This window comes from Heloderma suspectum, chromosome 10 (assembly GCF_057233095.1).
Source record: "Heloderma suspectum isolate Gila_16-S chromosome 10, 16-S_ref, whole genome shotgun sequence".
Taxonomy (NCBI): domain Eukaryota; kingdom Metazoa; phylum Chordata; class Lepidosauria; order Squamata; family Helodermatidae; genus Heloderma; species Heloderma suspectum.
The window spans coordinates 31748935-31775416 of record NC_139467.1 but is presented as its reverse complement, the minus strand read 5'-3'; the positions used below and the strand labels follow the sequence as shown (position 1 = coordinate 31775416).

At 47.9% G+C, this 26482-nt stretch overlaps 1 protein-coding gene across 5 annotated transcripts; it reads right to left on the bottom strand.

The window, feature by feature from the left end:
- Nucleotides 1-659: 659 nt before the first annotated feature.
- On the bottom strand, nucleotides 660-26482 carry KDF1 (keratinocyte differentiation factor 1). 5 transcript variants are annotated; one of them, XM_084815772.1, is made up of 5 exons: nucleotides 26359-26482; nucleotides 17017-17083; nucleotides 13630-14719; nucleotides 7668-7748; nucleotides 660-3858 (listed from the first exon to the last, which is right to left on the bottom strand). In XM_084815772.1, the coding sequence occupies exons 3-5, from the start codon at nucleotides 14696-14698 to the stop codon at nucleotides 3776-3778; spliced, it is 1233 nt and encodes a 410-aa protein (XP_084671898.1). In that variant the 5' UTR covers nucleotides 14699-14719; nucleotides 17017-17083; nucleotides 26359-26482; the 3' UTR covers nucleotides 660-3775. The 5 variants fall into 5 exon arrangements, with proteins under 5 accessions (XP_084671898.1, XP_084671894.1, XP_084671896.1 ...); XM_084815768.1 differs by having other exon boundaries at nucleotides 26318-26477; XM_084815770.1 differs by having other exon boundaries at nucleotides 13630-14796; nucleotides 26318-26360.

The following is a 26482-nucleotide window of genomic DNA, read 5'->3' as shown; positions in this document are numbered from 1 at the left end:
AAACACACAAACATAAAAGCTAAAGGAGACGATTAAGCAGTAGCTGTACACGGAACATATGACAACCAGAGCTGTGAATACACAACTTTAAAAAGAAAAGAGGTTAAAGAGTAGGGATCAAGAGAAACTCAATAGTGCATAAATAGGGACCCGGCAATTCATTCAGCCCCTGCTCTGGAAAGTGTGATGAGCCCCAGACTTCCTCCCAAGGTTAGAGATGTGGAGAGGGGATTTTCCTAGTGAAAAACCAGGCCCTCCTGGGGGCAAAATAAAGCTGCCTAGGTTCCCCAGGTGGCCATGCCCGCTTCCCCTGGCCTCACCCCTTTTCCCTGGCTGGAAAAAATTGTTAGGTGGTTTTCCAGCTTTTGCGTGGTTTCCCCTCATTCTAAAAGATTAAAATGCCTCTCTTAAGGTGGAGTTACTAGAAGTAAGAGCTTTAAGCTAACATATGCTTGTATTTCTGGCCCCACTCCCTTCTGCCTTTGGCCCCACCCACTACCAAAATTAGGCCCCCAAGAGCTTCTTCAAGATCGAATTCAGCCCTCAGGCTCAAATGGGTTCGACACCCCTGGAGTAGACAATAACGGCCTGGATGGGCTACACCCCTTCATGTGAGACAATGCTCCTCTTGTGATTTAGGAAACACACACGCTCAGACTCATGTTCCAATTTTTATTTTCAAGTAGAGCCAGAAGCAACTATTAGAACACCCTGCAAAAGTAATGTCCTTATTTACAAAAGGCAGAATCTTAACTCTTTCCTATTGCCATCCTTTAGTTCATCCTGTTGTCTCCCCCAACCCAATATCCTCCCATCATCCCCAGCGGGGGGGGGGGAGTTGCTTTAGATTAAATTAGCTCCTTTGTATGTGTGGAAGACGGGAAGCTTTAGACAAAGAAAACCCTAAACCCTCTGCATTTTTAAACAAGCAGGGTTCATTTGCTCTTTTTTAAAAAGCTAAGGCACAGCAGGAATCAAAGTAACTTATGTTTCAGTAACAGCTCCCCTCCCTGCCTCACCTGGCATTTCCAAACCATCCCTCCAAGCAGGCCAAGGTTCATCCCAGACAGAAAAATGCAGAACAGAGAAGCGACAAGAGGTGATGAAGATTTCAGTAGAGAGACCGGCACACTCCAGAAATCAGCACCGTAACATCCTCATGCAACCCAGTGTGTTATTTCCAACAAAGAGTGCACATTGAAAGGGCGGGGCGGGGGGGAATTATATACCAGCAGTGATCAAGTCCAAATTTAAAGCGTGGAGAAGTGAATGGTGAGTCACCAAAAGGTTGTCCGTTGTAGGAATGAACCTGATGGGTTGGAGAATTTCCCTGCTGCCTTACGTAGGGGAAGAAATGCAAGGCGTGGGTCCCCATCCGGCAAGGCCTCAGTGGTGGAGAGCAAGAGAAGAGAATGGGAATTTGACTGTGCTGATCTTTTGGTCTGAGATACAACTGAGGGATGCGGGGGAAAGAGAAGGAGGGCTACATGTTCTCTCCTGCTCCTGCCGCACAACACAAACACAATTCCAAGAGCTCCAAAACAGTATGCAGAGTTATGGAGCTCTGGACTGTGGCCATGGTTTGCATTGCTCACATCACCCTAGCATGCTCTTCCTTCCCAGCTAGGATTATGAAAGCAATTATGAAAGCAGGATCTTAAAAAATTACGCTACTATCGCAAATCGCTTTCCCATGAGCTCAAGCACACTGAAGGGGTTAGGTGATGGTCAACAGGCTCTTCGGGGCTGCATTCTGCGGTGGGTGGGACTGAAGGCAAAAGGTACGAGGCTGAGACAAAAGGGGAGGGCCAAAAATACCAGCCTATTTTAGTTTAAAGCTCTTACCGCTAGTAACCAAGCTTTAGGAGAGGCATTTCAATCTTTCAGATGGGGAAAAAACTGTGCAAAAGCCGGGAAACCACCCAATGATTGGCAGCAGTGGGAAAGCAGGTGGGGCCATGGGAAGGGAGTGTGGCCATATGGGGAACCCAGGTGGGCCGGACTTGGTCTGTGAGCTTCGGGTGCAACACCCCAGCTCTAGGGCAGCAGCTCCAGTAACAATCTTACTGCACAGCTGTTGCCAGAAAGACCTCCCCTCCCATTGCCCTGCGCTTTGCAGGCACGCAGAGAGCCCCTCTTGGATTGGGGGAAGGGATATCCATAAGACAAGAACCCAATCTCCACCTTAATGCTGCATTGTTATAGCAGCAATATGTACATTTGGTATTTTGTACATTTGGTCTTTACAGTAATGGCAACTTATTTTGTAGGCTGAAGTAATTCTACTGCTCAAGCAGTGCTGAGAAAGATGAGATAATGGGCAGACACAACTCCAGAGACCACTGTACAGTGGAGTTGAAGCCAAGACGTGGGTGAGATTACCCAGAGCAGTTGCAGAACACTTCCATTTACAACTCAAACTCTTCTGCCGCTTAAGTAGAAGCCACATGACTTGAGGCGCAAAGCTGAAAGCACAGCTCTGAGAGAGGTGTACTTTGGCAGGAGCTCTCTCGCACATTTGCACTACAACTTTAAAACCAGTTTCAAACTGGTTTTAACTGTACATGGGTTCCAACCAAGGATCCCTGGGTATATTATTTTTGTGAACAGATGAGGACTGCTAAAAGAATTGCCCCAAACTACAATTCCCATTGTCCTTCAAGAGGAGATAAGACACTTACAACAGGTTTCAAACCAGTTTGAATTTGAAGTTAGATGTCCCCCTCTAGATACCTTGTGAAGTCCTACCTACTCATCCTAAAGTCCTTGTTTCTCCCCATAACAAACTTATCAGGGGGCATTTCCAAATAGCATTGTGAGGCCTAGAAATTACAGTGAAAGCTATAATCTGCTTGGTTATACAACTGTTTCTTCTCTTATCTGCAAGACTTAAGACACTTGGTGAGGAATAAAGTTAGAAAAATAAGGAACCAACAATTACCCTTGAAGCCAAGTCCCATGGTTTACAGTTGCAACTGACAACTCATTTTAGTTGCTTGTGGTCTGCAACCTTGATTTCTGACTCTGGGTGATGGTTGGCAGTTAAGTGAAACAACATTCTACAACAATTGACCAGCGATCCACACAAAGTCATGTTTTGGCCAGTTTGTTTGCAGCCAATACCAACTGTCTTGGGTTAACTTAGTTGGAAACTGCTGGAAGATGGCCTGAGATTGCATGTTGCTTGGAGACTGACTTGTCCTCACTCAGTTTCTCTCTCGCTGCAGTCCATCCAAAGCACAGATGAAGCACTTTTGGGCCCAGCATGGCATCCACAGAAGTTGCAGCTGCGGAAACAAGCCTCCAAGCACTGACCAACACATTTAAGGTCAAAATGTGGGATATCGCTTGGCATGAGTCGTGAAGTCCTTTGGAATGATCACATCGAAAGGCATGTGCAAAAAGCCATTGTGGTTGCTACATAATGTCAGTTAACATCTCTAGCACTGGAAGAGATGAAAGTCACTCAGGAAAGAGTAAAAAATGCACCAGCTGGCCATCTGAAGGCACATTTACAGCAGAATCAAACTTGAAAAATTGCAAACTGGGCAAACCGTGGAAAGCACTGCCTCTTGGTGATGCTGCCAGCCTTTTCCCGTCGTTTTGCTACTAGACTACATCTCCATCACCCGTTTGTGAGGCTCGCTTAAAACGCAAGTTAAAACGAGGCAAGTTGAACTTTTAATATTGAGCAAAATAAAGTGGCAGCGTACTCATCATTTACAAAAGGGGAACTCGCCTCATTGCCTAACGCATGATCCCCAGGTCCATTTTCTCAGCAATATACTTTAAGTAGAGGGGTCCCAGAAGAGTCAGTCTCTGTGTCCTGGAAAGAAGAGCCTGTGCTCAGTGGATGTCCTTGGGGTGGAGGAGGAAAAAGAAGAATTTTTTTAAAAGCTCATATTGGATTATATACATAAGATACAAAGCCTGGCAAATACACACTCAGAAGATAAGCTAGATACTATAACCAGGGCTGTATTACAATCTGCACCAAAAGAATGGAAGTTCTGTGCTATTTATTTATTTATTTATTTGACAATTCTGGAAACAGAGCGGTGCAAATTGGCTTTGTTTTAAGTTCCTCTGAAAGGCTGACATTTCGAAGACTATTGTAATAAGGCAGCCTTCCCCAACCTGGTGCCCCAGTTGTGTTGCAATACAAATCACCCTGCCCATGCTGTCTAGCAGTGATGGGAGTTGTAGTCCAACATATCTGGAAGGCGCCAGCTCAGGAAAGGCCATTAGAGGGCACAAATATGACAGCGTTTGCAAACACGTCTAGCTGCAGTAAAAATCGTATGAGCCAGATGCTGGAAACCCCCTTCTCCACCCACGGGGATGAAAAGGCATTTGGAACGGCACAAAATCAACAGACCTGGTCTGCCAAAATAATGGGCATACAACATAAATACCCCTCGACCCCCAAAATGGCATCCATTCATAATTTATTGGACTCAAAAATCATGATGTAGAAAACTGAATCTGTCTGTATTTATGTACGCTTTGTTTAATAGATTTGTAATTTTTAAAAATCCTGTTTCTGCTTGCCATAAAGAAAGAGCACGAAAGCCCAACAGACTACAGAAGTCTTGATCAACACACTGCTGACCGAGATCTCATGGCATGTTTTTAAACGTCCCTTTGTAACCACAGAAGCTCAGGGCTCACTTCAAAAATAAAGAAATTAAGGCCAACATTCTCAACCAAAGCTCGTGCTCATACATTGTAATCGTGAATGCGTGGAAGAATCACAGCCCTGTTTATAACTAACCCAAGATCCCACATAAAACCAAAGAACTGCACCTGGCCATTCTTGCATCGAGCTTAGAGAGCATAGCTCGACTACAAGCTATTCTAGGTGCTCTCAAACTTCATTAAGGGTCAAGTATCCCTAAAGCAGGCGTAGGCAGCTTGCAGCCCTCCAGATGTTTTGGTCTATGACTCACATCAGCCCTTACATTAACTATGCCAGGGATGCAGAACTATTTTGGGATGGGGGCTGGATGATGCCAGTGGCTGTGGCCCCACCCAATGATGTCACCTCCTTTTTTTCTTTGTGCTGGAAGAAGGCACGGAACTGTGCCTCCTCCTAGCAGAGAGAAAGACACCCAGGCCGCTCCACATCCCCGTTTCTCTCTCTGATTGGAGACAGCAGTGGGAGATGACCTCCGAGGGGATTCCTCCAGGGGGTGGAGCTTGCCGACTAAGCCCCGCCCCCAGGAGGAACCCCAAGAGGCTGTATGGGCTGTATTGGGGCGTCCCGTGGGCTGGATCAGGCCTGCAGGCCAGAGGGTTGGCACCTCTGGGTTCTGCTGATGAGGGCTGATGGGAGTGGTAAGCCAAAAAGCACTGGAGGGCTGCAAGTTGCCCACCCCTGCCCTAAAGCATAGCTAAGGCACACCAATGACGTTGCATGTGGCAATCACTGCAACCCTAAGAACAAGAGGCAGATGGTTAGAGAGGAGAAAGAGGAGAGACAGAGACAGAGAGCCACATGGGACTATGGCATCTTCTTAAAGTAGGGGTGGGCAGATCTCTGGATGACTTGCCATAGATTGGCAAGGGTTTCCAGCTCCCAATTATTTAAATGTAGAAACAATATAACTGTTGCTAGCTAAATTAGGTTGAAATCAAGGAAGCATGGGGCAACTAGGAGTGAACTTGTGTGTGAAAGGATGGAGAACTGGGTTCAGTTCTGATACTGAAAATAAATTCCTAGGCTCAGAGGCAGCCTGTTCTTCAATTCTGTTTTTTTTACACCTGGCTCCGGCTGGAGGATCTTGGGGTTCTAATTATTCAACCAAGTAGATCCAACAAGCCTGAAGTCTGCCCACCTGTGACTTAGAGGCATCCTGTCCCTTTATTCTAAGTGTATGTCAGGTTGGTGGACCTCATGGTAAAAAAGGAGTAGATCCTCCAATCCTGAAGTTTGCCCACCCCTGTTTGAAAGTACCTGGGAAAGGGGAAGAAGGAAACATATGCATCTATGGAAAGGGGAACAGGTATATGGCCACCCCCCCATAATCCAAGCAGTGGAGCCCTCTGAAAAAGACTGCAGCCATGAGGGCTAGAACCTGCCTTTTAGTAAGAACTGAAACCTGAGATTCTTTGCAACACACTTAACCTGGTAGATTCTCTTTTCAAGATCACAGCCTGCCCTCCATAGAGCAACAACAGCCATCCCAATTTCTAGAGGCCCCCCCAGCGCACACACACACACTCACTTCCCATCTCCCAAGCATTCTGCTTGTATGGAAACCGTTACTGAAGGAGAGAATTCAGGATCTGGAGAATCTCAGCTGCATTTAAAAAACCAAGAGCAAGTTCCTAGCCCTTAGGGCTGTGTAAACCGGCTTGAAAATGCACAGGCAACGCCTTGAGAAACCTCAGAAACCAACAGAGCATGGAGCACCACTTCCAGGAACGAGAGCAGAGCTTCCATACCTTGTACAGTACTTTGCCTCTCTCCATGGCTAGCAGAAAGAGAATAACGTTACAAAATAGATTTTGCATACATTATACAAGTCAGTAGGCCCATAGCCAGAAAGGTGTATTGTGCTTGGGAGATGGGGGCGGAGTGGGGAGGGAGTGCTAAGGCACTATTAAGTTTAAAGAGAAGCGCTGTCTAAATTTGTTTCATTCACTCATTAGGTATTTTACTTTGCTTTAATGTAAAAAGAAAAGGTATGATCATACAATCACTGAAAACAAGTCAAACATGCAAAAACAAGGACTTGTGTAAAACCAGTTGCTACAGTCCCCCTCCAACTTAGGCATTCTCCTTTCCCTCATCATAAATAGCACTGAAAGAATGTCTGTAAGAAGATCCAGCTGCAAAGTGGCCTACCATGATAATCAAAGAGGGTGGGGTGGGGGGCAGGAAAACAAAGCTACCAGTACATTTCCAGCCTCAATTTAAAATGCTGGTGTTAACCTTTAAGCCTTAACTTGTTTGGGAGCAGGTTATCTAAAGGAATGCCTCTATGAGTACAATCCTGCCCATATATTAAGGTCTGTCTCAGAGGTCCTGCTTGTGTGGGTTAGGCTGGCAAGCGCAAAGGGCCTGGCCTTCTCAGTGGTGGCCCCCCACAGATGTGGAAGTCCCTTCTAATTGACTTACACCTTCCTCCTTCAGTACAGGCGTTTAAGTGAGCCTTGAAGAGCTCTTGGGGCGCAATCCTATGCATATTTAGACAGAAAAAAGGCCTACAACTCCCAGCATGCCCCAGCCAGCATTGGTCGGCCTTTTCTCTGTCTAAATATGCATAGGATTGTGCCCTTAGTTGCCTTTTAATGAATGCTGTGAATGACTTAATTAGAGCAGCTTTCTTTTATACTATAAACCTTTAGCCAGGGCAGTTTTCTTTTTATGGCGTATACACGTTTCTTATATGCCTACATATCTACTGTATCTGTATCATTCCTTTTGATGTTTGTCGCTTTGCAAGGGCATTGCTCTGAAAAGCGGCTTATAGATATGTTCAAACAAATAAGTTGTCAATCATTCCAGTGCTGTTGCAAACTACTAGAGGACAGGAGCACACTGGCTGGGAATGATGGGACTTGGAGTCCGACACATCTGGAGGGCATCAGGTTGGGAAAGGATGAGCTATTGAACGGCCAAAACAGTAACAACAAAGTTTACTCTGTGAAGTAAACTTTACCTGCAATGCTGTATGCTCCATGCCTCATGTTCCTGGCTTTCATATCTGCCGTGGTTTCTACAGATATCTGAACAGACAGGTCTGGAAGATAAATAACAAAAAAGGTTGAGATTTGAAGGACATGCGGTCCTATCCACACAAGGGCATTTCATGTACACATATCTTGGGCATACACCCAAGTGCGTGAAGGCAGCAAAAGCACTACACATTTCATGCAGGCACACATTTAACACAGGTGGTGGGGAGCTGCAGCCAGTCACTGCTTCCTGATGTGTGACACTTGGTGACAAAGCCAGGTTTGAACGGCTGAGAGGGGAGCCAGTTCGCTAGCCATTATGCAAACGCTACCGCCCTCGATTGGACCCAGGCCCTTATGCAAGCAAGACTTGCATTTTTTAAAAGTTTATAACCCACCTTCTCTCTTCCGTTCATTCTCATAACCATCCTGCAAATTAAGTTGCCATTATCCCCATTTTGCAGGTGGAAGACCGAGGCCAAGTGAAAGAAACGTGGATAGCAAAACCAGGGCCAACCTGAGAGTTTGGCTCAAGTGTCCCAGGTCTGCCTATTCCCCTCATGCTCAGACCCAGTGGCTAAGACAGAGCCCACCCTAGGCGCCCTTTGCACATCAAAAACATCTTATTTATCACGCAATCCCAAGTAAAAAGCTACCGATGGCACACAGGGTCATGCGGTGGTGTGGCGAGAGACAAGGCTCCCCCTTTGCCCGCCTCCCATGCTTATTTGGTCTCCCTAAGGAAAGTATACGCAAAGAACAGAGGCAGCCATCTTTCCCCCAGCTTGTGTTTTGCGACCTGAGTGCTGGGAATCAAGTGGTTGTCTGGAGGACTCCAGAGTAAGCTGGAGTCCAACTCAGGCTTGCTGGAGCAGCGATGTCTTCGCCGCTTGTGTGGGAGTGTTGGCTGCAAAGGCCGCCATGAATTCAGCCCTTTCCGATGGCCCCCACCACATGGCAGGAGACCCCCCTTTTTAAGGAGGGGCAATGGCACCAGGCGTCCCACATGAAGGGGGCCACAGCAACACTGACGAACAGTAAACTCCAACAGGGTGGGCGGGCCTGCAGAACGACACAGGCACAGGGGATATGTAGGCTGGCTGGGAAGGATGGCAGTCACAGTCCAACACATCTGGAGGGGACCAGGTTGGAGAGGGCTGGCATCAAGACAGGAGACCTCTCCCACTATTCCTCCCAGCAACTGGTATTGAGCAGTGGAGGCTGGCGACTCCAATGTCAGTGGGGCGGGGCATCCGCTGCGGGTTTCAGTCAGAAGCACTCAGAGTGGTAAGAGAGCCCTCCAAGGTCTAAAGGAGCTTCCTTAGGCCTTGGAGAGAACCTCTGGAGTTCTGACTGGCACCTAGGGTGGATTCATTGCCCCAGTGGCATCGGAGCTACCAGCCTCCACTGGCTTTGAGACATGGTACCTCCGATTCTGCATATCGCCACCATGACGAGCAGGCATCGATACTATCCTGCCAGTCGAGGGTTTAGCAGTGCAGCTGCCACTGCCTTTTGCAAGAGCAACCCGGGGCGAAATACTGTCCTAAGGGGAAGGAACCATGAAGTTCTGGGGTGGGAAAGGGACACTGCTGGGGCAGACAGGGCCTTCTTTTGCCCAACAACCTTCTCCTCAGCTACTCCCACCTCCCAGATCGTCACACACAAGAGTGGCTGACACAGGTACAAGGGCACCCGGGAGGTCTGCATGCAGACACAAGCATGGAGGACAGGGCTCTCAATGGCCATTGGTCATCATGGCGATAAAGTCCTCTAGTCTTAGAGGCACTATGCCACTCAAGGCCAGTTGCTAGGGAGTGGGGGGTGCTATTGTGCTCATGGGCTTCCCATGGGATGGGCTTCCCACGAGCATCTGGTTGATCACTGTGCGAACAGAACACTGGACTAGATGGGCCTTTGGTCTGATCCAACAGGGCTCTTATGTTCTTACCCACAGGGTACAGAATCATAGAATCATAGAATAGTAGGGTTGGAAGGGGCCTATAAGGCCATCGAGTCCAACCCCCTGCTCAATGCAGGAATCCTAGTCAGAGCATCCCTGACAGATGGCTGTCCAGCCTTGTCTTGAACGCCTCCAGTGTGGGAGAGCCCACCACCTCCCTAGGGAATTGGTTCCATTGTCGTATTGCTCTAACGGTCAGGAAGTTTTTCCTGATGTTCAGCCGGAATCTGGCTTCCTGTCACTTGGGCCCATTATTCTGTGTCCTGCACTCTGGGATAATCAAGAAGAGATCCTGGCCTTCCTCTCTGTGACAACCTTTCAAATACTTGAAGAACGCTATCCTATCTCCCCTCAGTCTTCTCTTCTCAAGGCTAAACATGCCCAGTTCTTTCAGTCTCTCTTCATAGGGCTTTGTTTCCAGTCCCTTGATCATCTTTGTTGCCCTCCTCTGAACCCTCTCCAGTTTGTAGATGGTGGGAGATCAGTTTGGGGGTTTGATTTTAGAAAGGGGCTCTCCCAAGTTGAGCAAATCTGAGAAGGACCGCCCTAGAGTAAAACTGCTCCCTGGACTTTCACGACTCCAGATGTTTGTCACACCCAGAATGGTCCACAAGACATCTTTCCCCACTCAGGATCCACTTTTAATCCTGAATGTGCAGCCGGGGACCTAATTTTAGAACACATTGCACATGTCTTTCTGTCTCCTTTTCTGTCTCTAGGATGACCAAGCAGAGGACAGAGGAGGTCCTACAGTTTTAAGAGCTGTGCTGAAGAGTGAATTTCAGCAGGGGGATGAGGGGAAGCACAGCTGATGGCACAACTACGAGAAATCCAGGAGCCCCTGTCCCCCTTTGTGTCTGGTTATTCTCTCCCCTTTTGTGTTGTTAAAAAGAAAGCAGCAGTAGTTAATCCTCCCCTTCTTCCACACCGGCATTGTACTGCCGCTGAAAAGGGTCCCACTGAAGCTGCTACTTGCTCCTCAGGGCAAACCATACACACAGGTATCTTCCAAATTCCACTTTCCTTCCCCATGGCTGTAATTCATTTTTTAAAAAAACAAAACAGGTGAGCCAGATGTCCTCTTTTACAAAGGCCAGTCCTATCTGAAGAGCTGCCAGAGGACTGTCCTCTATGTTGAAGGCCTGTCCAGTCCAAGTCTAGTTTAAAGATAAAGAACCATCAGAAGGAAGAGCTGGGCCTTGAAGCTGCCCATCAACAGCATCTGGGCAGCAGACCAGCGCAGGCAGGCATACCAGTCACCTGCTCACAGTCTTCTAAACTATGGTGAGATGTGTTGTATTTCTATTTAAATTATAGTTGGTCTTTCTAAATTTAAATCTATACATATAAATTAGCATCTGAAAATGTTATGCAAATGGGTGTCCTCTTTTTTTGGCAATTTTCAAGTGGCCACCCTAATATATATAGAGTTCTCCCATGTCACTTCTAGTTTGGTTCCCTGGGATTGCTGGGGCCACAACAGTATCCATTGTTGGTGTGTTTACAAAGCATACCTCAAGAAAATAGGGTGAGGGCCTACTTTGTAAAGATCATTTACCTATCGATTTTGGTTTTAAGGTTTAAATTGCTGAACTTGTGCGGTAAGGATATGTCCTTTTTGAGCTTTGGCCATTGCTTGCCTTTTGCTCTCCCTCTTTTTTTGGAAGAGACTCACGATGCATCCAAAGATCCAGTGGGGGGCTTTTTTCAATCTAAACTGCATGGGAGGAGAAGGGTAACTGCAGGCCAGGCAGGTTGCATCCAGACTGCTGGCTCCCCGCTTATGAGTTGAAACACAAAACAAAAACCCAACAACTTGCAAACAAAGATTTTAAAAAGAAAAGTCAAATGGACTTTGGAATACATAAATATGCCAGGTGCCTGGTGTGGCGGGGAATACAGTGGACAGCCCGCTCAAAGCAGGGTGTGGTGCGTGTGCTCTTGATCCAGGGTTGTATGTGAAGAAAGAAACTGGCGGAAAGCAGAGTTTTCGCCTGAAACAGAAAGACCTGTAATGCTTCCTCTGTGAAGGTACCTTTGCCTGTACCTTACGTGGGCAGAAAGTAGATCAGGAAATACTGGTAAATCTCTGGGAGATTTGCAGTAGCTTGGCAAGGACTTCTGATTCCTAATTGTCTAACAACTGCAATGACTAAACAGCTTTCATCCCCTAAATTAGGCTGCTGATATGAAGTCTGGGGTAACTAGGAGTGGATTTTTGTGTAAACTCAGTTCACTTCTGGTAGTGAAAACAAATTCTTAGACTAAGAATGCGTTCAGAGGCACCTTGTCCCTTCATTCTAAGTGTATGTCTATCCCTCGCTACTTCCTGCCTGGATCAGGTGGGTGGACCTCAGTGTTCCAGTAAAACACAAAGTAGATCCTGCCATGCCAAAGTTTGCTCACCCATTTTAAAGTGCCCAAGAAAGGGGAAGAAAAACATTTGAAGTCTTCCCTCCCCTGCCTTAAGCATTACCCCACCTTAAGAACATAAGATGGGCCATGCTGGATCAGACCAAGGGTCCATCTAGTCCAGCACTCTGTTCACACAGTGGCCAACCAGCTGCCTGTGGGGAAACCCACAAGCAGGACATGAGTGCAACAACACCCTCCCACCCATGTTCCCCAGCAACTGGTGTACATAGGCATACTGCCACTGATATCAGAAGGAGCATGTAGCCATTGATGGCCTTATCCTCCATGAATTTGTCCAATCCCCTTTTAAAGCCATCCAAATTGGTGGTCGTCACCACGTCTTGTGGTAGCGAATTCCATAGTTTAACTATGCTTTGCATGAAGAAGTCCTCCCTTTTATCTGTCCTGAATCTCCCACCAATCAGCTTCATGGGATGACCCAATTGGGTTCTAGTATTATGAGAGGAAGAAAAATGCCTCCCAGGCCGCTTTCTCCATACCATGCATAATTTTGTACACCTCTATCATGTCCCCCCTTACTCGCCTTTTTACTGAGCTAAACAATCCTAGCTGCTGCAAATTTTCCACATAGGGGAGTTACTCCAGCCCTTGATCATTTTAATTGCTCTTTTCTGCACTTTTTCCAACTCTACAATATCTTTTTTGAGGTGGAGTGACCAGAACTGTACACAGTATTCTAGATGTGGTCGCACCATAGATTTGTATAAGGGGAGTATGATCTTGGCAGTTTTATTTTCAATTCCTTTTTAAATTATCCATAACATGCAATTTCCCTTTTTTCACAGCTGCTGCACACTGGGTTGACATCTTCATTGAGCTGTCCACCACAACCCCAAGATCTCTTTCTTGGTCAGTTACCACTAGCTCAGATCCCACCAGCTTATACTTGAAGTTGAGACTCTTCAACTTGCATCAGTGAATTGTAAAAGTTAATTATGAGCTACATGAAGAGTACTTCCTTTTGTTCATCCTGACCCTCTGCCAAACCCCAGATTGACTGAGTGATCCTCTCTCTTATAATATTAGAATTTTGGGAGAAAAATTCTCCTCCCCTCATTCACAATTTTAAGCCCCGACAGCAGGGGTGGGCAACATGTGGTGTCCCTAGCTTTTTTGTGCCCCCCACTGTCGCCATCACTGAAATTTGGTAGCAGCAGCAAAAAGGCTGCAATTATTCTTTGAAACATGGTGCGTGGAGTGCACGCACCTTGTTTTAAAGAGAAACCACTGCTTTTTGGCTGCTGCCGCACCATCAAATTTCACTGGCAAATTCATCGGCGTGGCGGCAATTTCGGAAGTGGCAGGGAGGGGTACAGCTGGGGCTAGCAATTGGTCCACAGACCTGCATAAGTTGTTCACCCCTGCCCTACAGTGTCTCCCCCCCCATTTTGGTTTGTTCTCTCTCCCCCCACCTCCAAGCACCCCAATTGTTATAGGCTTCCCTTGCAAAAGAGGCATTCTGACCCCTTGATTGTTGGGGCTGCTGCTTTGCTGTACCATTTCCCCTGCCCTTTTGAACTCCACACGGAGCAGAGGTACATACATACCTTCTTCACTAGTGACCATGGATGCCAACATGGTCTCATTGCCGCTGTCGGGTGGATTGCCTCGGTTCGTGTTCTCCTCCTGGCTCGGGAGGGTTGGGGCAGCAACACGGGGTCGGGCTCTGCTTTTGCGTGTGCTGATGCGTATGATCCCCCGGACCAGCCTACATTCAGCATCCTGCTCATCCAGGTGATAGTCCTGAGTGATGCTGTTGATGAGGTCCGAGATCTTGTTGGTCTTCTCCAGGAAGACTGTGTCTGATGTACATTTGGCCAACTCGTCGATCTGGTGGACGCTGAAGAGCTCGGTCAGTTTCTGGAAGATCAAGTAGTCAATCTGCTGGCTGGACATGGAGCTATTTTGCTCCCCGATCTCAAAATCCTCGTGGAAGGAATAGTGTTCCTCAGAGCTTCGGTGGCTACTGGGGGGAGGCTGCTTCTCCACACTGTTCTGGGAGACCTTTTCTGACAGAGGCTCCTTGTAGCATGAATCAGTGTCTGTGCGGGAGCTGGGGCTCTGGTTGGGAAAAACTGGGATCCCTTTCAGTTTCACGTCCGGGTAGCTGAAACTGCTGCCCACGGTGCTCTTTTTGGTTTGGCTCCCATTCTTTCCGCTGGGGGAGCTACTGGCAGGACTGTTGGGCAGGCGGCCGTTGTGCTCCCAGTTCTTCCCTTCCTCCGTCAACGTCTCATTGTACGAATATGAGACCCTGGGCCGGCAGTCCCTGAAGCAGCCTCCGCATGTCACGATGCAGCAGAAGACAGCTTTGTAAGCACTCCAGGCTTGGGATAGAGTGGAGCAGCATGGGGGCTGGGGAGTTCCTGCTGTGGCTGGAATGAAGGTGATGGTTTCGCCCTCCCTCCCATTGGAGTCTTTGGAATTGAGTTTGCAGGCTTTCCTGTCCCGGGCTAGCTTGCGGGTCTCCTTGAGCTCAGGGCTGGAGCCGCTGAACACCTCCAGGCTAATGTTGCTCACCTTGGGGGAGTGGATCCTCTGGGGGACAGCAACATCTTGAGCAGGCTGATGGTAGTTGCTTAGCTGTTGGCAATGCCCTGGTCTCATTCCAAGCATGACTTGCCACCCTTTAGACTCCTGATTTTGGGGTGGGAAAGGAACAGGCACAAAAAAAATTCTCTCTCTCTCTTTCTCTCCACATTGGACCAGATAACCTGAGCAGTAGCACCAGAAGAGGAAGAGATCAAGACCCTCTCCCACATCAAGACTCTTCTCTACACTCTACAAGGCCCTTTCCATTCTGTGTTATTTGTACTGCCAGGCAGGATCCACACAAAAATCACACAAAGCAAAGAGGAACGTGCGTGGGTCAGAGGGGTGCAAGGATCAAGAAAGGAGCTTATAGCCGGGCTTGGAAAAGGCATTGACTACAGCCGATTCTGAATCCCAGTGCTTCTCTGACCTACACGTAACCCTCTCTTCTTTGCACAACTTTCTTGTAGATCCCACTTACAGCTCCAAGGGTGGGCAGGCAGGCAAGTATTCACACACAATGGTGCAGTGGTGAATCTGGAAGTGCAGATTCGTGACAGTCCCCATAGCCACGTCCCCAAGGAGAGTCCAACAATGCAGGCAGCTGTGTTGATCCATATCAACAGGCCTGCTTTGTAAGGCTAGCAGGTCTTAATTGCCCATCCAGACCAATCCACCCCAAAATACTTTCCATTCCAACAGGGAACAATATATTGTTGCTGGAAACATCTATTCCACCCCCCAGGTACTGACCTGGTTTGTACGATCGCAGGGTGGTTAATAAGCCAAGGTGGCTTATTAACCATCTTGCGCATGGTGGTGACATGCTAGAGGGGTCAGCGTAATTACCCTCAGCATTGTGGCTTGTTGTGTCGTGTGAACCTGGCCAGCGTGATTTGTTGCCGTGGTTCACAAGCCACCCAGAACCCATGGGCTGGGTTTACATGACACAGCAAGCTGCACTAATCCCCCCAGCATGTGACCAGCATGCACAGCAGCATGGGAAATAAGCCACCGTGGCTTATTTCCCCAGCTGTGATCATGCGAACTAGCCCACCGTGAGGGTTTCATCTAAGCTCAGAGGGAGCAGGGAAGACTGAGATGGGTGGCAGATGCCATCAGTGTCCCTGCAAATACAAAAGTGCAGCTGCTGCATCCCTGGGAGCCCTGGCTCCATTACACCACTGATCGCACATAGGAAACCTGCCTTAACAGGGAACGGCTGTGTGCTTGTTAGTTCTGTCTAGTTCACTGTACCTTGGTCCTGTTTCCTCCTCTACCCTATGTCTCAGGGTGATCCAGCCATCCAGGACTGTGGCCACACACTGACAAATTTGAGAGACTTTGGGCATCGGAGAGGAACCACCCCAGTCCGCTCATCCTACAGCATTGCATATAGTAGGCATGGGGCCTTCCAGTTGCTAGTGAACTGCAACTCCCATCAGCCCTAGCCAGCATAGCCAATGGTGAGAGTTGATGTTAGCTGCAATCTGGAGGGCCACACATTCCCCATCCTTGGCATATATGTATAAGATGAAACCGAGTCCTGTGGCATCTAACAGAGTCTTTAAGTATGGCATAAAGCTCCAAATAATCAAATGGGAGGCATCAGATTTCCCCCCCCCCCAAAGGCTGCATGCATGCTGCAATGCTGCAGAAGCACAGAATGTCACATCAGGTGCAGAGTTCAGCTTCCTGGGAAACTCTGCCTTCTTCCTTTAGCAAGTTTCTAGCCCTTATGGGAGGGAAAGGAGGATGATTGCCAGGTTTGCTTTCCAGCTGCAGCCCAGTTCTGCTCCAGAGAGTTCCCAACTTTTAAGCACAGCTTTTGGAAGGGATGTGTGCAGCTGCAGCAGGAAACACCTTAGAATCCTGACCCAGTGGAGGCTGGTGGCTCCGATGTCAGTGGGGCAGTGAACCCACTCCAGGTTTCAGTCAGAACTCTAAAGGAGCCATCCAAGGTGCAAACTCAGAGTACTGACTGGAACTTGGAGCAGATTCACCACCTCACTGATAGACGCCTCCACTGTCCTGATCTAGAAGTCCAATTCCTGCCAAAGGCTCAGAAGGTGGCTGAACAAGATTTGCAGTGGTCAAGGATGGAGGCGGCACTTTGGTATTGCGCATAGCACCTTGCCCCTCCCCATTCTTGGCAAAACCAGAATAGAGTTATGCAAAACAATAAACACAAAAGAGTTACACAAGATAAGAGAAATCATGCAAATTAGCTCCTTCTGCCTCATTTGTATAGGGCTAGGAATTCAGCTTTTCGCAGGGCAGGAACAGGACTGCCCAAGGGGAGAATTTCAGGGGTCTTTAGAGCACAGCACATACAGACTTCCTGGTTCGTTTTATACCTCCCATCTTTCCTCCCCACCCACAACTTCTTTTGAATTATTTACCTTTTGTCTTGCCTTCCTTGGGATTAATCGAGACACTAAGCAGCTGCTTCGTCCATTTCAGAGGACCCTATGCCCACAGAGACAAAAAACACTTTTTTGGGTAAAAATGAAGAGTTGAACCATCAGTTGATTCAGAAGAAGAGCTCTAAGCAAGCACAGATTCTGTTTAGATACAGCTATCAGCATATCTGACACATTGCAGAGTGACATGGGCAAAGATAGGCAGGTTCCTGTTCCCAAGGAACTTAAAATCTAAAATAGGCAATGGGGAAGGAGAGGGGGAGAAAGAGACAAGGATATTTATGTAGAATATTTAAATTTGGCTCCTCAGACTATACATTTCAGGGTAATTTGAATCATGTATGTATCTCCCAAGATTAGGGAAAGAACTGTCAGGGGTGCCTCTGAGCATAGGCAGTGGCAGAGTAGCTCAGATTCCAAAGAGGAACCGCAAAACGTGGGGGAGGAACTTTCCCAGACTCTTCCAGACAGGGAGAGACAACCTCTTCAGGTTTCAATAGTCCAGGTTTCAATAGTCCAATAGCTGGATGGAGAGAGCCTCTCTTCACCCCCGCCCCTGGTGAGATAGTGAACAGGGAGAGGTGGGGCTTGGACAGCCTGAATTCTTAGGTGCAGACGCAGGGCCAAGACAGAGATGGCAGGGGTGGAGCTAAGGCGATCTGCCCGACTGGCCTGGTGGGAACAGCTACACGTAGATACCTCACGAGGCAGAGGGAGATCCCTCCCCATCCCTTAAGTTAGGAAAGTGCGCCCACCTTTTCTCAAATGGTAGGCAACTTTCAACCTTCCTGGTTTCCCTTTGAACTCCCTGAAGGCTTCTCCTTTGTAGACTGTGAGTTACTGACAATTAGCATCTGTATGACCCATTGAAGTAAAAGGATTAAAGAGTCCTAGATAGAAGCCTCTTGTCTGTGTTTTGATTTGGCTATTGAAGTTCAGCAGGGACAAAAGGGATACCTGACAAGAACAATGGGGACAAGTGCAGTGACATAGATTAGAGTTGGAATTGAGAGGCATGGTGACTATGTGTCCTACTTTACAGAGGGCAGTCCTCTGTTTGAAGGTTTGTCTGGTCCAAGTCTGGTTTAAAGATAAAGAACAATAAGGAGGGGGACCAAGGGCCTTGAAGTTGCCCACCCACAATTAGCACCTGTACAGCAGATACAAAGGTTACCTGGTCACAGTCTTCCCACTATAATGTGATGTATTGTATTGCTATTTAAATGATAGTTATTATTTCCAAATGTACACTAATACATATAAATTAGTACCTAGGTGCTTTATGCAAACCTGTGCCACCTTCTTTGGCAATGTGTAAGTGGTCATCCTAATGAGGGGATAAGCCAAAGGCCAAACATGGAAAAGATAGTTTAAGAGGGCTTTGAGGGTGGGGAGAAAGGTAGCGCCACATGCAGGGCCAGCCCAAGACATTTTGTTGCCTGAAGTGGAACAGAAAATTGACACATACACCCCGCTGCCCCCACTACACAAACACAAACTCACAAGTCATGGTGCATAGCACCCAAGGGTAGTCAAGTTGTTCTGGTACGGAAGCAGAAAATCCCACAAGTGTCCCCCAACCCCATCTCTCTTGGCAGCAAAGATACAATAAATCAAATAATTAGCGATTTGTTTTCCTTTCATGATGCCCCAAATCAGCTGCCTGGGGCAGTTGTCTCACTCTGCCCAGTGGTAGGGCTGGCCCTGATATTCATGCATATGTTCAGGGAGGGTTTCAAAGCTTGCTTGCTTAAGACAAAGATTCAGAGGTTATCATAAAACAACCAGCCCCTTTCTGCATGCACAAGGAATGCCAGAGCGTTTCTGTCAGATGTCCCTGCCTATTACCCCAACAGCTTTAGAGGCCTATCAGCGGTCAACCACCTCACTTTCTTTATATGATGACGATCACTCAGTCAAACAGTGGCCAAGGCAAGAATGTTACATCTTGCATGGGTTGCTGCTAACACGGATGGATAATGTGAAGCTATTAAGAAATACTGGACCAGTTCAGACATAAGGCCGAACAATGGCATGGTGCTGTATGAATGAGCTCTGTGCTCCCTCCTCCGCTCATGCACTCAGATCTCCTCTCTTGCTTCCTTTACTGTCATAAGAATATAAGAGGAGCCCTGCTGGATTGGACCAAAGGTCCATCTCATCCAGAATTCTGTTCACATGGTGGCCAACCAGGTGCCCACAGGAAACCCACAAGCAGGACGTGAGAGTAACAGCACCCTCCCGCCCATGTTCCCTAGCAACTGATGTACATAGACTCGCTGCCTCTGATACTGCAGGTAGCAGAGAGCCATCAGGACTAGTAGCCATCGGTAGATAGCCTTATCCTCCAGGAATATGTCTCATCCCCGTTTAAAGCTATCCAAATTGGTGGCCATCATGTCATCTTGTGGTAGCGAATCCCATAGTTTAACTATGCGCTGTGTGAAGAAGTCCTTCCTTTTTATCTGTCCTGAATCCCCCACCAATCAGCTTCATGGGATGACCCCTCTGGGTTCTAGGATTATAAGAGGAGAAAAACGCCAACGCATGGTCTGCCTCTAGAACGGAAGTGAGACAGGAAGTCAGAATGCGGGGCGGTGTGAGTAAGGAGCTTGCTCAAGTATTTATAATTCAGTACAACCCAACAGTAATAGTTCTGAATTATTTACAAGATCCAGTCAGCTGCAGACATCACTTTGGTTTAAATGTAAATGATTTACTGCAATTGCTGGGAATTCTAATGAATGATGTTGAAATCAATAGGGTTTTAGAAGCAATTTGGCCAAGGGGGTCAACCATTTCTCGGCTGGTCTAAGTAGCCAAATCAAAGACTGCGGTTGCTGGGATGTTGCTCCTGCCAGCTTGGCACATGCTCTGCAGAGATGCCAAGTGCCTTCACCGAGCAGCAGCCAAAGAAGCCCCCTGCCAATCTTTCCTGCTGTGGAGCAGGGAAGGTGGGTTGGGGGGCGTCCAGTGTGCGGTTCTGGATGCCTTGGCCATGCAGCTGCCTGTGGCAGCCATTCTAAAAGTGGCAGCCTAGCATGCTTGTGTGTGTGGGGTGGGTGGGGAGAAGAGCAGGTGTCATACAGTGTTCTGCTTCAGGCAGCAAAATGTCTTGGCCCAGCATCAGCTGCCTCTTGCACCTCTGCACGAGACCTCACCCTGGACTCATCCCTTCCATTCATCATCACTCAGAATATCAACTCATGCAGAAACGCAGGGAAACTAAGGGCAATTCCTACTCGTTAACACATTAAAAAGTAAAGCTTTTTCTGGCCTAAGAGCCAAGTGCCTCCAACTTTAATTCAGGAAGAAAAATCAGCATGCCTCCGCGATCAGTGTTTGGGAAATATTGCACTGTGTTCTCCAGATTCTAGTGTCATTCCTCCCCCACCCCCCAACCTCTCGGAGATGTTCAGGCTCTAGTCAGCATTAAGTAAACAGCAAGAGCTTCCCAAGCATGGAGCACATGAGCTCGGATGCTATCAGGTCATCAGTCTGGGGAGGGGACTCACACTGGGGAAAGAATGCACTTCCTGAAAGACCTTCAAGAGGCTAGATGGCTGCGGTACTTTGCCTTTGTAGAACATGCCAGAGACAGCAATACAATAAACGGCACATGCAAAGAATCATGGGTGTGTTTGTGCTTCATTTCTTCACATATGAAAGCATTAACTAGTTCCCCTTCTATATCCCCTGGGGCTTCTAGGGGCCAAATGAAGGTGTTTTAGGAGGCCACCCAGCCAGCCATTCCTGACCGAGACAATCCCCAAGCTGGTCATTTCGATATGGAATAACCAAAATAAGATTATCCTTGGCTGATCTTGTACCATTGTGATGGGACAAGAAAGCGATGATGTTTTGATTAAGCAAGGCTGGCACAACATGCTCCACCTAGACGTTCCACGGAAGGTTTATGATGCTCAAGAGGGCCAGGAAGTTCCAGTACCACCCAGCCTATGCCTTCCCTGGATTCTCCAGGCCAAAGGTTCTCTGGGGTATCATTGTCCATAAGCACATTGACAAAAACAAAGAATGCTCCTTTTGCAAAGTAAAGAAGTAACGTTGCAGTGACTTAACGCAGCCAGGAAATCCCTGGTTGGGTTCACTGAGAAGTTAAAGTTAAAAAAACACCACCACCTCTCTCTTCCAGTTAATGGTGGGAAGCAGAACTTTCATTTTCATTAGATCACAGAGTAAACACAACCTGAGTTCTTCCACTAGACCAAACAAAGCCATTTTGGTGCTTGAGGCAGGCAATCCAAAGGTAACCCTCTGCCTCAGCAATTAATGTAGAACATCAACCCCTGGGATGTTTTCTTGTACATGCCTCGCTGAAATATGACTGCAGGCGTGCAAGATGCTTAAGCCGGAGAGCTTCCTAGTGGATTGAGAGTGGACCTGATCCGTCTGCCTCTTTTAATCATACCCAATTGTCTGCTGCCCATGAGAGCCATCTACCCACGCTGCATGGCAGCCTCTGTTCCTCTAAGGATCACTTGCTGTTGCAGAGCTCCTCTGTCCCATAGGCCATACCTGCAAGACTGTGCAAATGGGTGATAGAACCTGGTTTGGAGGCAGGGAGGGCAGGCACAGAACACTTACATCCTGCATCTCTGTCACTTGGATGTCCAAGGCAGCCAGCGCAATGTAAACACACCACCACACCAAGTGTTAAAAATCAACCAAGCGCTAACGCCCCCCCAACCTAACATTCAGAAACATCCTCCAAATGCAAACCCAGCAGGGAGATAAGATTATGCACTATCAGAACACACAGTCTGTCCATTTCCAAACATGCTCTGGAATAGCAACGTCTTCACGAAATGCCTGAAGGACAGGAGTGATGGAGTCAAACAGGGTTTTCAGGAAAGGAAATTCTAGAGACCAAGTAGGGCACAACCTCAGAGAAGGCCGTATCCTGTACAGCTGCCCACTTTGGATCATGAGGGGACATGGAACAGGATCTCAGATGAAGACCCAAGTGAACGGGTAGGTCCATATTCAAGGTGGTGGTGAAGATATCCTGGTTCCAGCCCACTGAGAGCTTGGAAGTCAATGCCAGCACTTCAAATTGGGTCCAATCCCCCAATGGAAGCAAAGTTGTTATGATATTGGAGTTTTATGTGCCAATGTTTACAATAGGTGTCCCCAACCTTTTTGGACCCATGGGCACGTTTGAGAAACTGTGGGCACCACCACAAAACAGCTCCTATGGAGGATGTAGCTAGTCACATAACGGCTGCTGTGGTGGCCTGGCTAGCCAAAAGACAAGTAATTCACTCATGGCGGCGCGTTCGAGAAAAATAAGTTAACCACTGCATGGTTAACATGCCACTCTGTGGAAAATGTCCTGGGTTGTGTCAACACACTAACCCATGGTTCAACAACAACCCACACTCAATCACTGAGCGTGGGTTAGCACATTGTGTGAACCCCATCAGCCTGGCAGTGGCTCTCCTAGGTTTCTTCTATCCACAACATCACACTGCCTCTGGCACACTGGCTATTACATGTTGAAAATCTCCAAATGTTAGGCATGACCCATTGTTTCTTAGAGAAGACTTGGGGATGCCATGATGAAGCTGTCAACCTCAGTCTCTAAAGCAGGAGTGCACAATCTTTTCAGCTCCCACATCTGACTGGGGTATGCATATTTGTATATAAGTGTGTGTACACACGCACATCTCTTGCTGGCTTGGGGGTGCATATGTATGCGAGTACTTCAACAGGCACTCCCACCCACACCACACACCTCAGCATGTAGGGGCGGGGAAGCTTAAATCTCCCCTTTCTGTCTGTTGAGAACTAGGGATCATGGATGTGTGCGTGTTTGTGTGTGTGGGGAGGTGAAAGTATCTCCTGTCCCCCAGTGAGATCAGCTGGGCTGTAGGGAAAAGGAGGAGGGGTCCTGCCAGCTTTGCAGGCTGCAAGTGGCCTGCAAGTTCTGAACCCTTGCATGACCCCTGAGGGAGAGCAGAATGATCCAAGGAGAAAATATTTTGATATAGGGACAAATGGTCTGTAAATAGACTAAGGCTGCAATCCAATCCACCCTTACCTGGGAGTAAGCAACACTGAATTCAGTGGGAGTTACTTCTAACTAGACATGCATAGGACTGCAACCTGAGAAAGCCTCGGATCCACTCCTGACCACCTGTATTCTGCACGTACTGACAGACAACCAAGTCCTCCATCAACAGACTAAGGATTAAAGTTAGAGCTGCATGTACTGTGTGCAAAAGATAGGACCCTGAAAATTTTGCATCTAGGTAATCCAAACTCTGTTCCAAGGAAGCCTTTATAAATTAAGTGGATGTACATATATTTGTCTACTTTGCACGATTAAAACAAAAAAAATACAGAATTCATTCCACCTTCTTGGGGGAAGTTCCTGCAAGTATGTCATGTGGGGACTGGGGGGGGGGGGAGAGAAGAAAGGCAGCAAAGTTGTGACAAAAGAAGGATTGGTTAAAATGGAGCAAGCGCTGATTTATTTATTTATGTATTTATTTTAAGGCCTTTAAAAAATGCAAGACATTTCATGGACAATCTCTCAACTGGATTGTTATGTTTTGCCAGACACACCTTCAAACCTATTTTCACAGCCTTGAGGGCTAAAAACATATGAAAGTTGAGACACTCCGTACATTCAGTTGTGCACAGAGTATTAATTTCCACACTTGCACAGTGCTGTTGTGGTACACACACACAACCCTGATGCCTGCTATTCCTGCTCCCAGGTTCCAAGAGCAAGGCCCTGCTCTGGATTCCACTACCTTCAGAGCTAAGGCTTACAGAAGTGAGAAACGGGCTTCTCTGTGAGCCCTCTGTGCTGCACTCCGCCCAGAGGGGCTTGAACGGCCAATTCACCAACAGTGCAAACCTATCCGTCTTTACTCAGAAACAAGTTGCACTGTGTTTAATGGGGATTACTCCCTAGTAAGTATGTTTAAAATTACAACATGAGTATAAGAAATCATTTGACCAATTGGCTAACATCGCTACTATAGTTTGTTTTCTGTTGCATTCATACAATTTTAATGTTTTCTTTATTTACATTTTGTCGTTAGCTACCTTTAAAATGTTTCTAACTAGCATCCAAGTTTTCTTATCCCATATAAGTGAAAAAAAGCAGGGCTGGTTCAAGAGATTTTGCTGCCTGAGGTGAAGAACAAATCCCCACCCCCAATTCAACAGTAAAAAAACTGGCATTTGAGTCGAACTTCAGCACTGGCAACAGAATAGCCCCCCCCCCCCCGCCCCGAGGGCAGCTTAGGGGGCACAGGGTAGGATGCATGGCACATGCAGCTCTGTCCTCCAACAGATGGAAATGGCCAGTGGGGCTTCCACAGCCCTTCCTCCACATCCCAGCATTCACCACCTGAGGTGGTTGCCTCATTCTGCTCAATGGAGGGGCCAGCCCTCACTGTCACCTGCTGTAGAAGGGTACTGTGCAGCTGGAATGGATAAGGATTTAGACCAGCCTTCCCCAACCAGGTGCCCTCCAGATGTTTAGGACGTATACTCCCAGCAGCCCCAGCCAGTATGGCCAATGATCAGGAATGCTAGGAGTTGTGGTCCAAGACTTCTGGAGAGCACTAGGTTGTGGAAGGCCAATTAAACTGACTTTACATACTGAAGCGTAATATACCAATCAATGCTGATAAAATGGGAGAACTTCAGAAGAAATAGGCCTTTCCTAGGATCTGTGTGTAGAAAGGCTGTTTGAGTAGAGAACCCCTTTACCAGCTCCATTTCTAGCAACAATTAGATACAGATGCAGGAAAATCCAGAAGAACATGAATGCATGATGGCAGTTAAGGGCTTTGCAAGAGTAACAAGGTGCAGCTTAAGAAGTGAGGCTTAAGGGAGGGTGGCCTTGACAGTCAGAACAGTTAAGTTTTACAGCCAGTATTCCGCACTGCTGCACAAGGGGGTGACTTCCAAATCAGGGAACAAGGCAGATAAGTATGTGTTAAACAAACACAAGATCTCACTATCGGATCCCATTTGGAATGATCAGATCAAACCATCCCTGCCATTTGGCATTTTTTAAAAATCCTTGAGCAAATTGCTCCCCCCCCCCCCACACACACATAATTCCAGTTACTGTCCAGGTCACTACTGCTATGACTATGGCCACACTGCTTTTGTAAATAAAATAACCAAAATGGAGCTGGCAGAATGCACAAATGACTGTTTGCCTTGTAGGGCCATGGCTGTACACTTTTGTAATGTAAGCGTATACAGATGAGTTGTCCCTTAACATCCTTTTTTCTCCTTCCAGCCCTTCAATCCCCAAACAAGCAAGGTGGTCCCAAATGGTAGACTCTATGCTTTAGAGAACTGGAGTAAACATATTTTAGGGGCCACAGTTGTGATTTAAGGAAAGCTATAGGCTTGCTCCTAGAGAGAGAGACAGCAAGCGTGCAAATATACTAAGGGGTGCTGGTAATCTGGATTGGGTAGATTGAGTAGCAGCTAATAGCACTACTATGGGGTGGGTTGTAGAAGTACCAGGAACCGATGTTCAGACAGTCCTGCATCAGGCTAGCTGATCTTCCAAACCGAAGACATCAATAAAGCTCTACGCCAACAATGCAAACCTGAACATTCATACTCAAGAGTAACCCCAGTGAAATCAACAGCACTTGCGGTCATCTCATCTGAAAAGGTGGTGGGGCGACAAGCAGTCAAATCCGGACTCTTGAGAGAGGGCGTCATGTCAGACTAAATCGGCTCCCAGAACCAAAGACCATGGATGATCTTGTACATTTAAACCTGCAACCCCCCTAAACGTGCGTGTTTGAGAGAAAGTTCCGCATGAAATCGATAGGGCCTCGATTAATCGTGCAGAGGATCGGGGGTGAAAAGGGCAGTTCCTTATTTTTGTATAAGCGAAAACCCAAAACAAACACCCACCGGATTACCTGTAGCTCAGCGTGGGGAGGGGGCCTCCATGCAAGTGGCACGCCTCGGCCAGGTTTTCATGCCCTCCGCTCATAAACGAGGGAGACTCCCGGGGGGGCTGGGGGGGGTGAACCACCCAACGACCGGGGACGGGGCGCAGCCCGGGCGGAAGTCAAGGGGCGAGGAGGCGTCGAGGGGGTGGTGCCGCCCTTCACACCTGGGCAGGGCCTGGTCCTTCCAGAGGGAGGTCGGGGCCGCCCCAGCCCACTCAGGCGTCCCTGGGGGCGCGCTCGCCTGCCCTCAGCCCCACGGGGATCCCTTCTCCCCCCCCCGGGAATAGTTCTCCCCGGCCCCGCCTTGGCATTACCTGCCCAGCCAGGTGAACGGCGTCCGGGGCCCCTCCCTCACCTGAGCCCAGGTGAAGCCACGTGACGCTACGGGCTGCCTTAAAGGACACGCGTCTCCAGAAGGCGAAATTGCTCCCTCGAGAGGCTGGGGCGGCGCCGCCGCCGCGCCCCGCCCACTTTGGGAA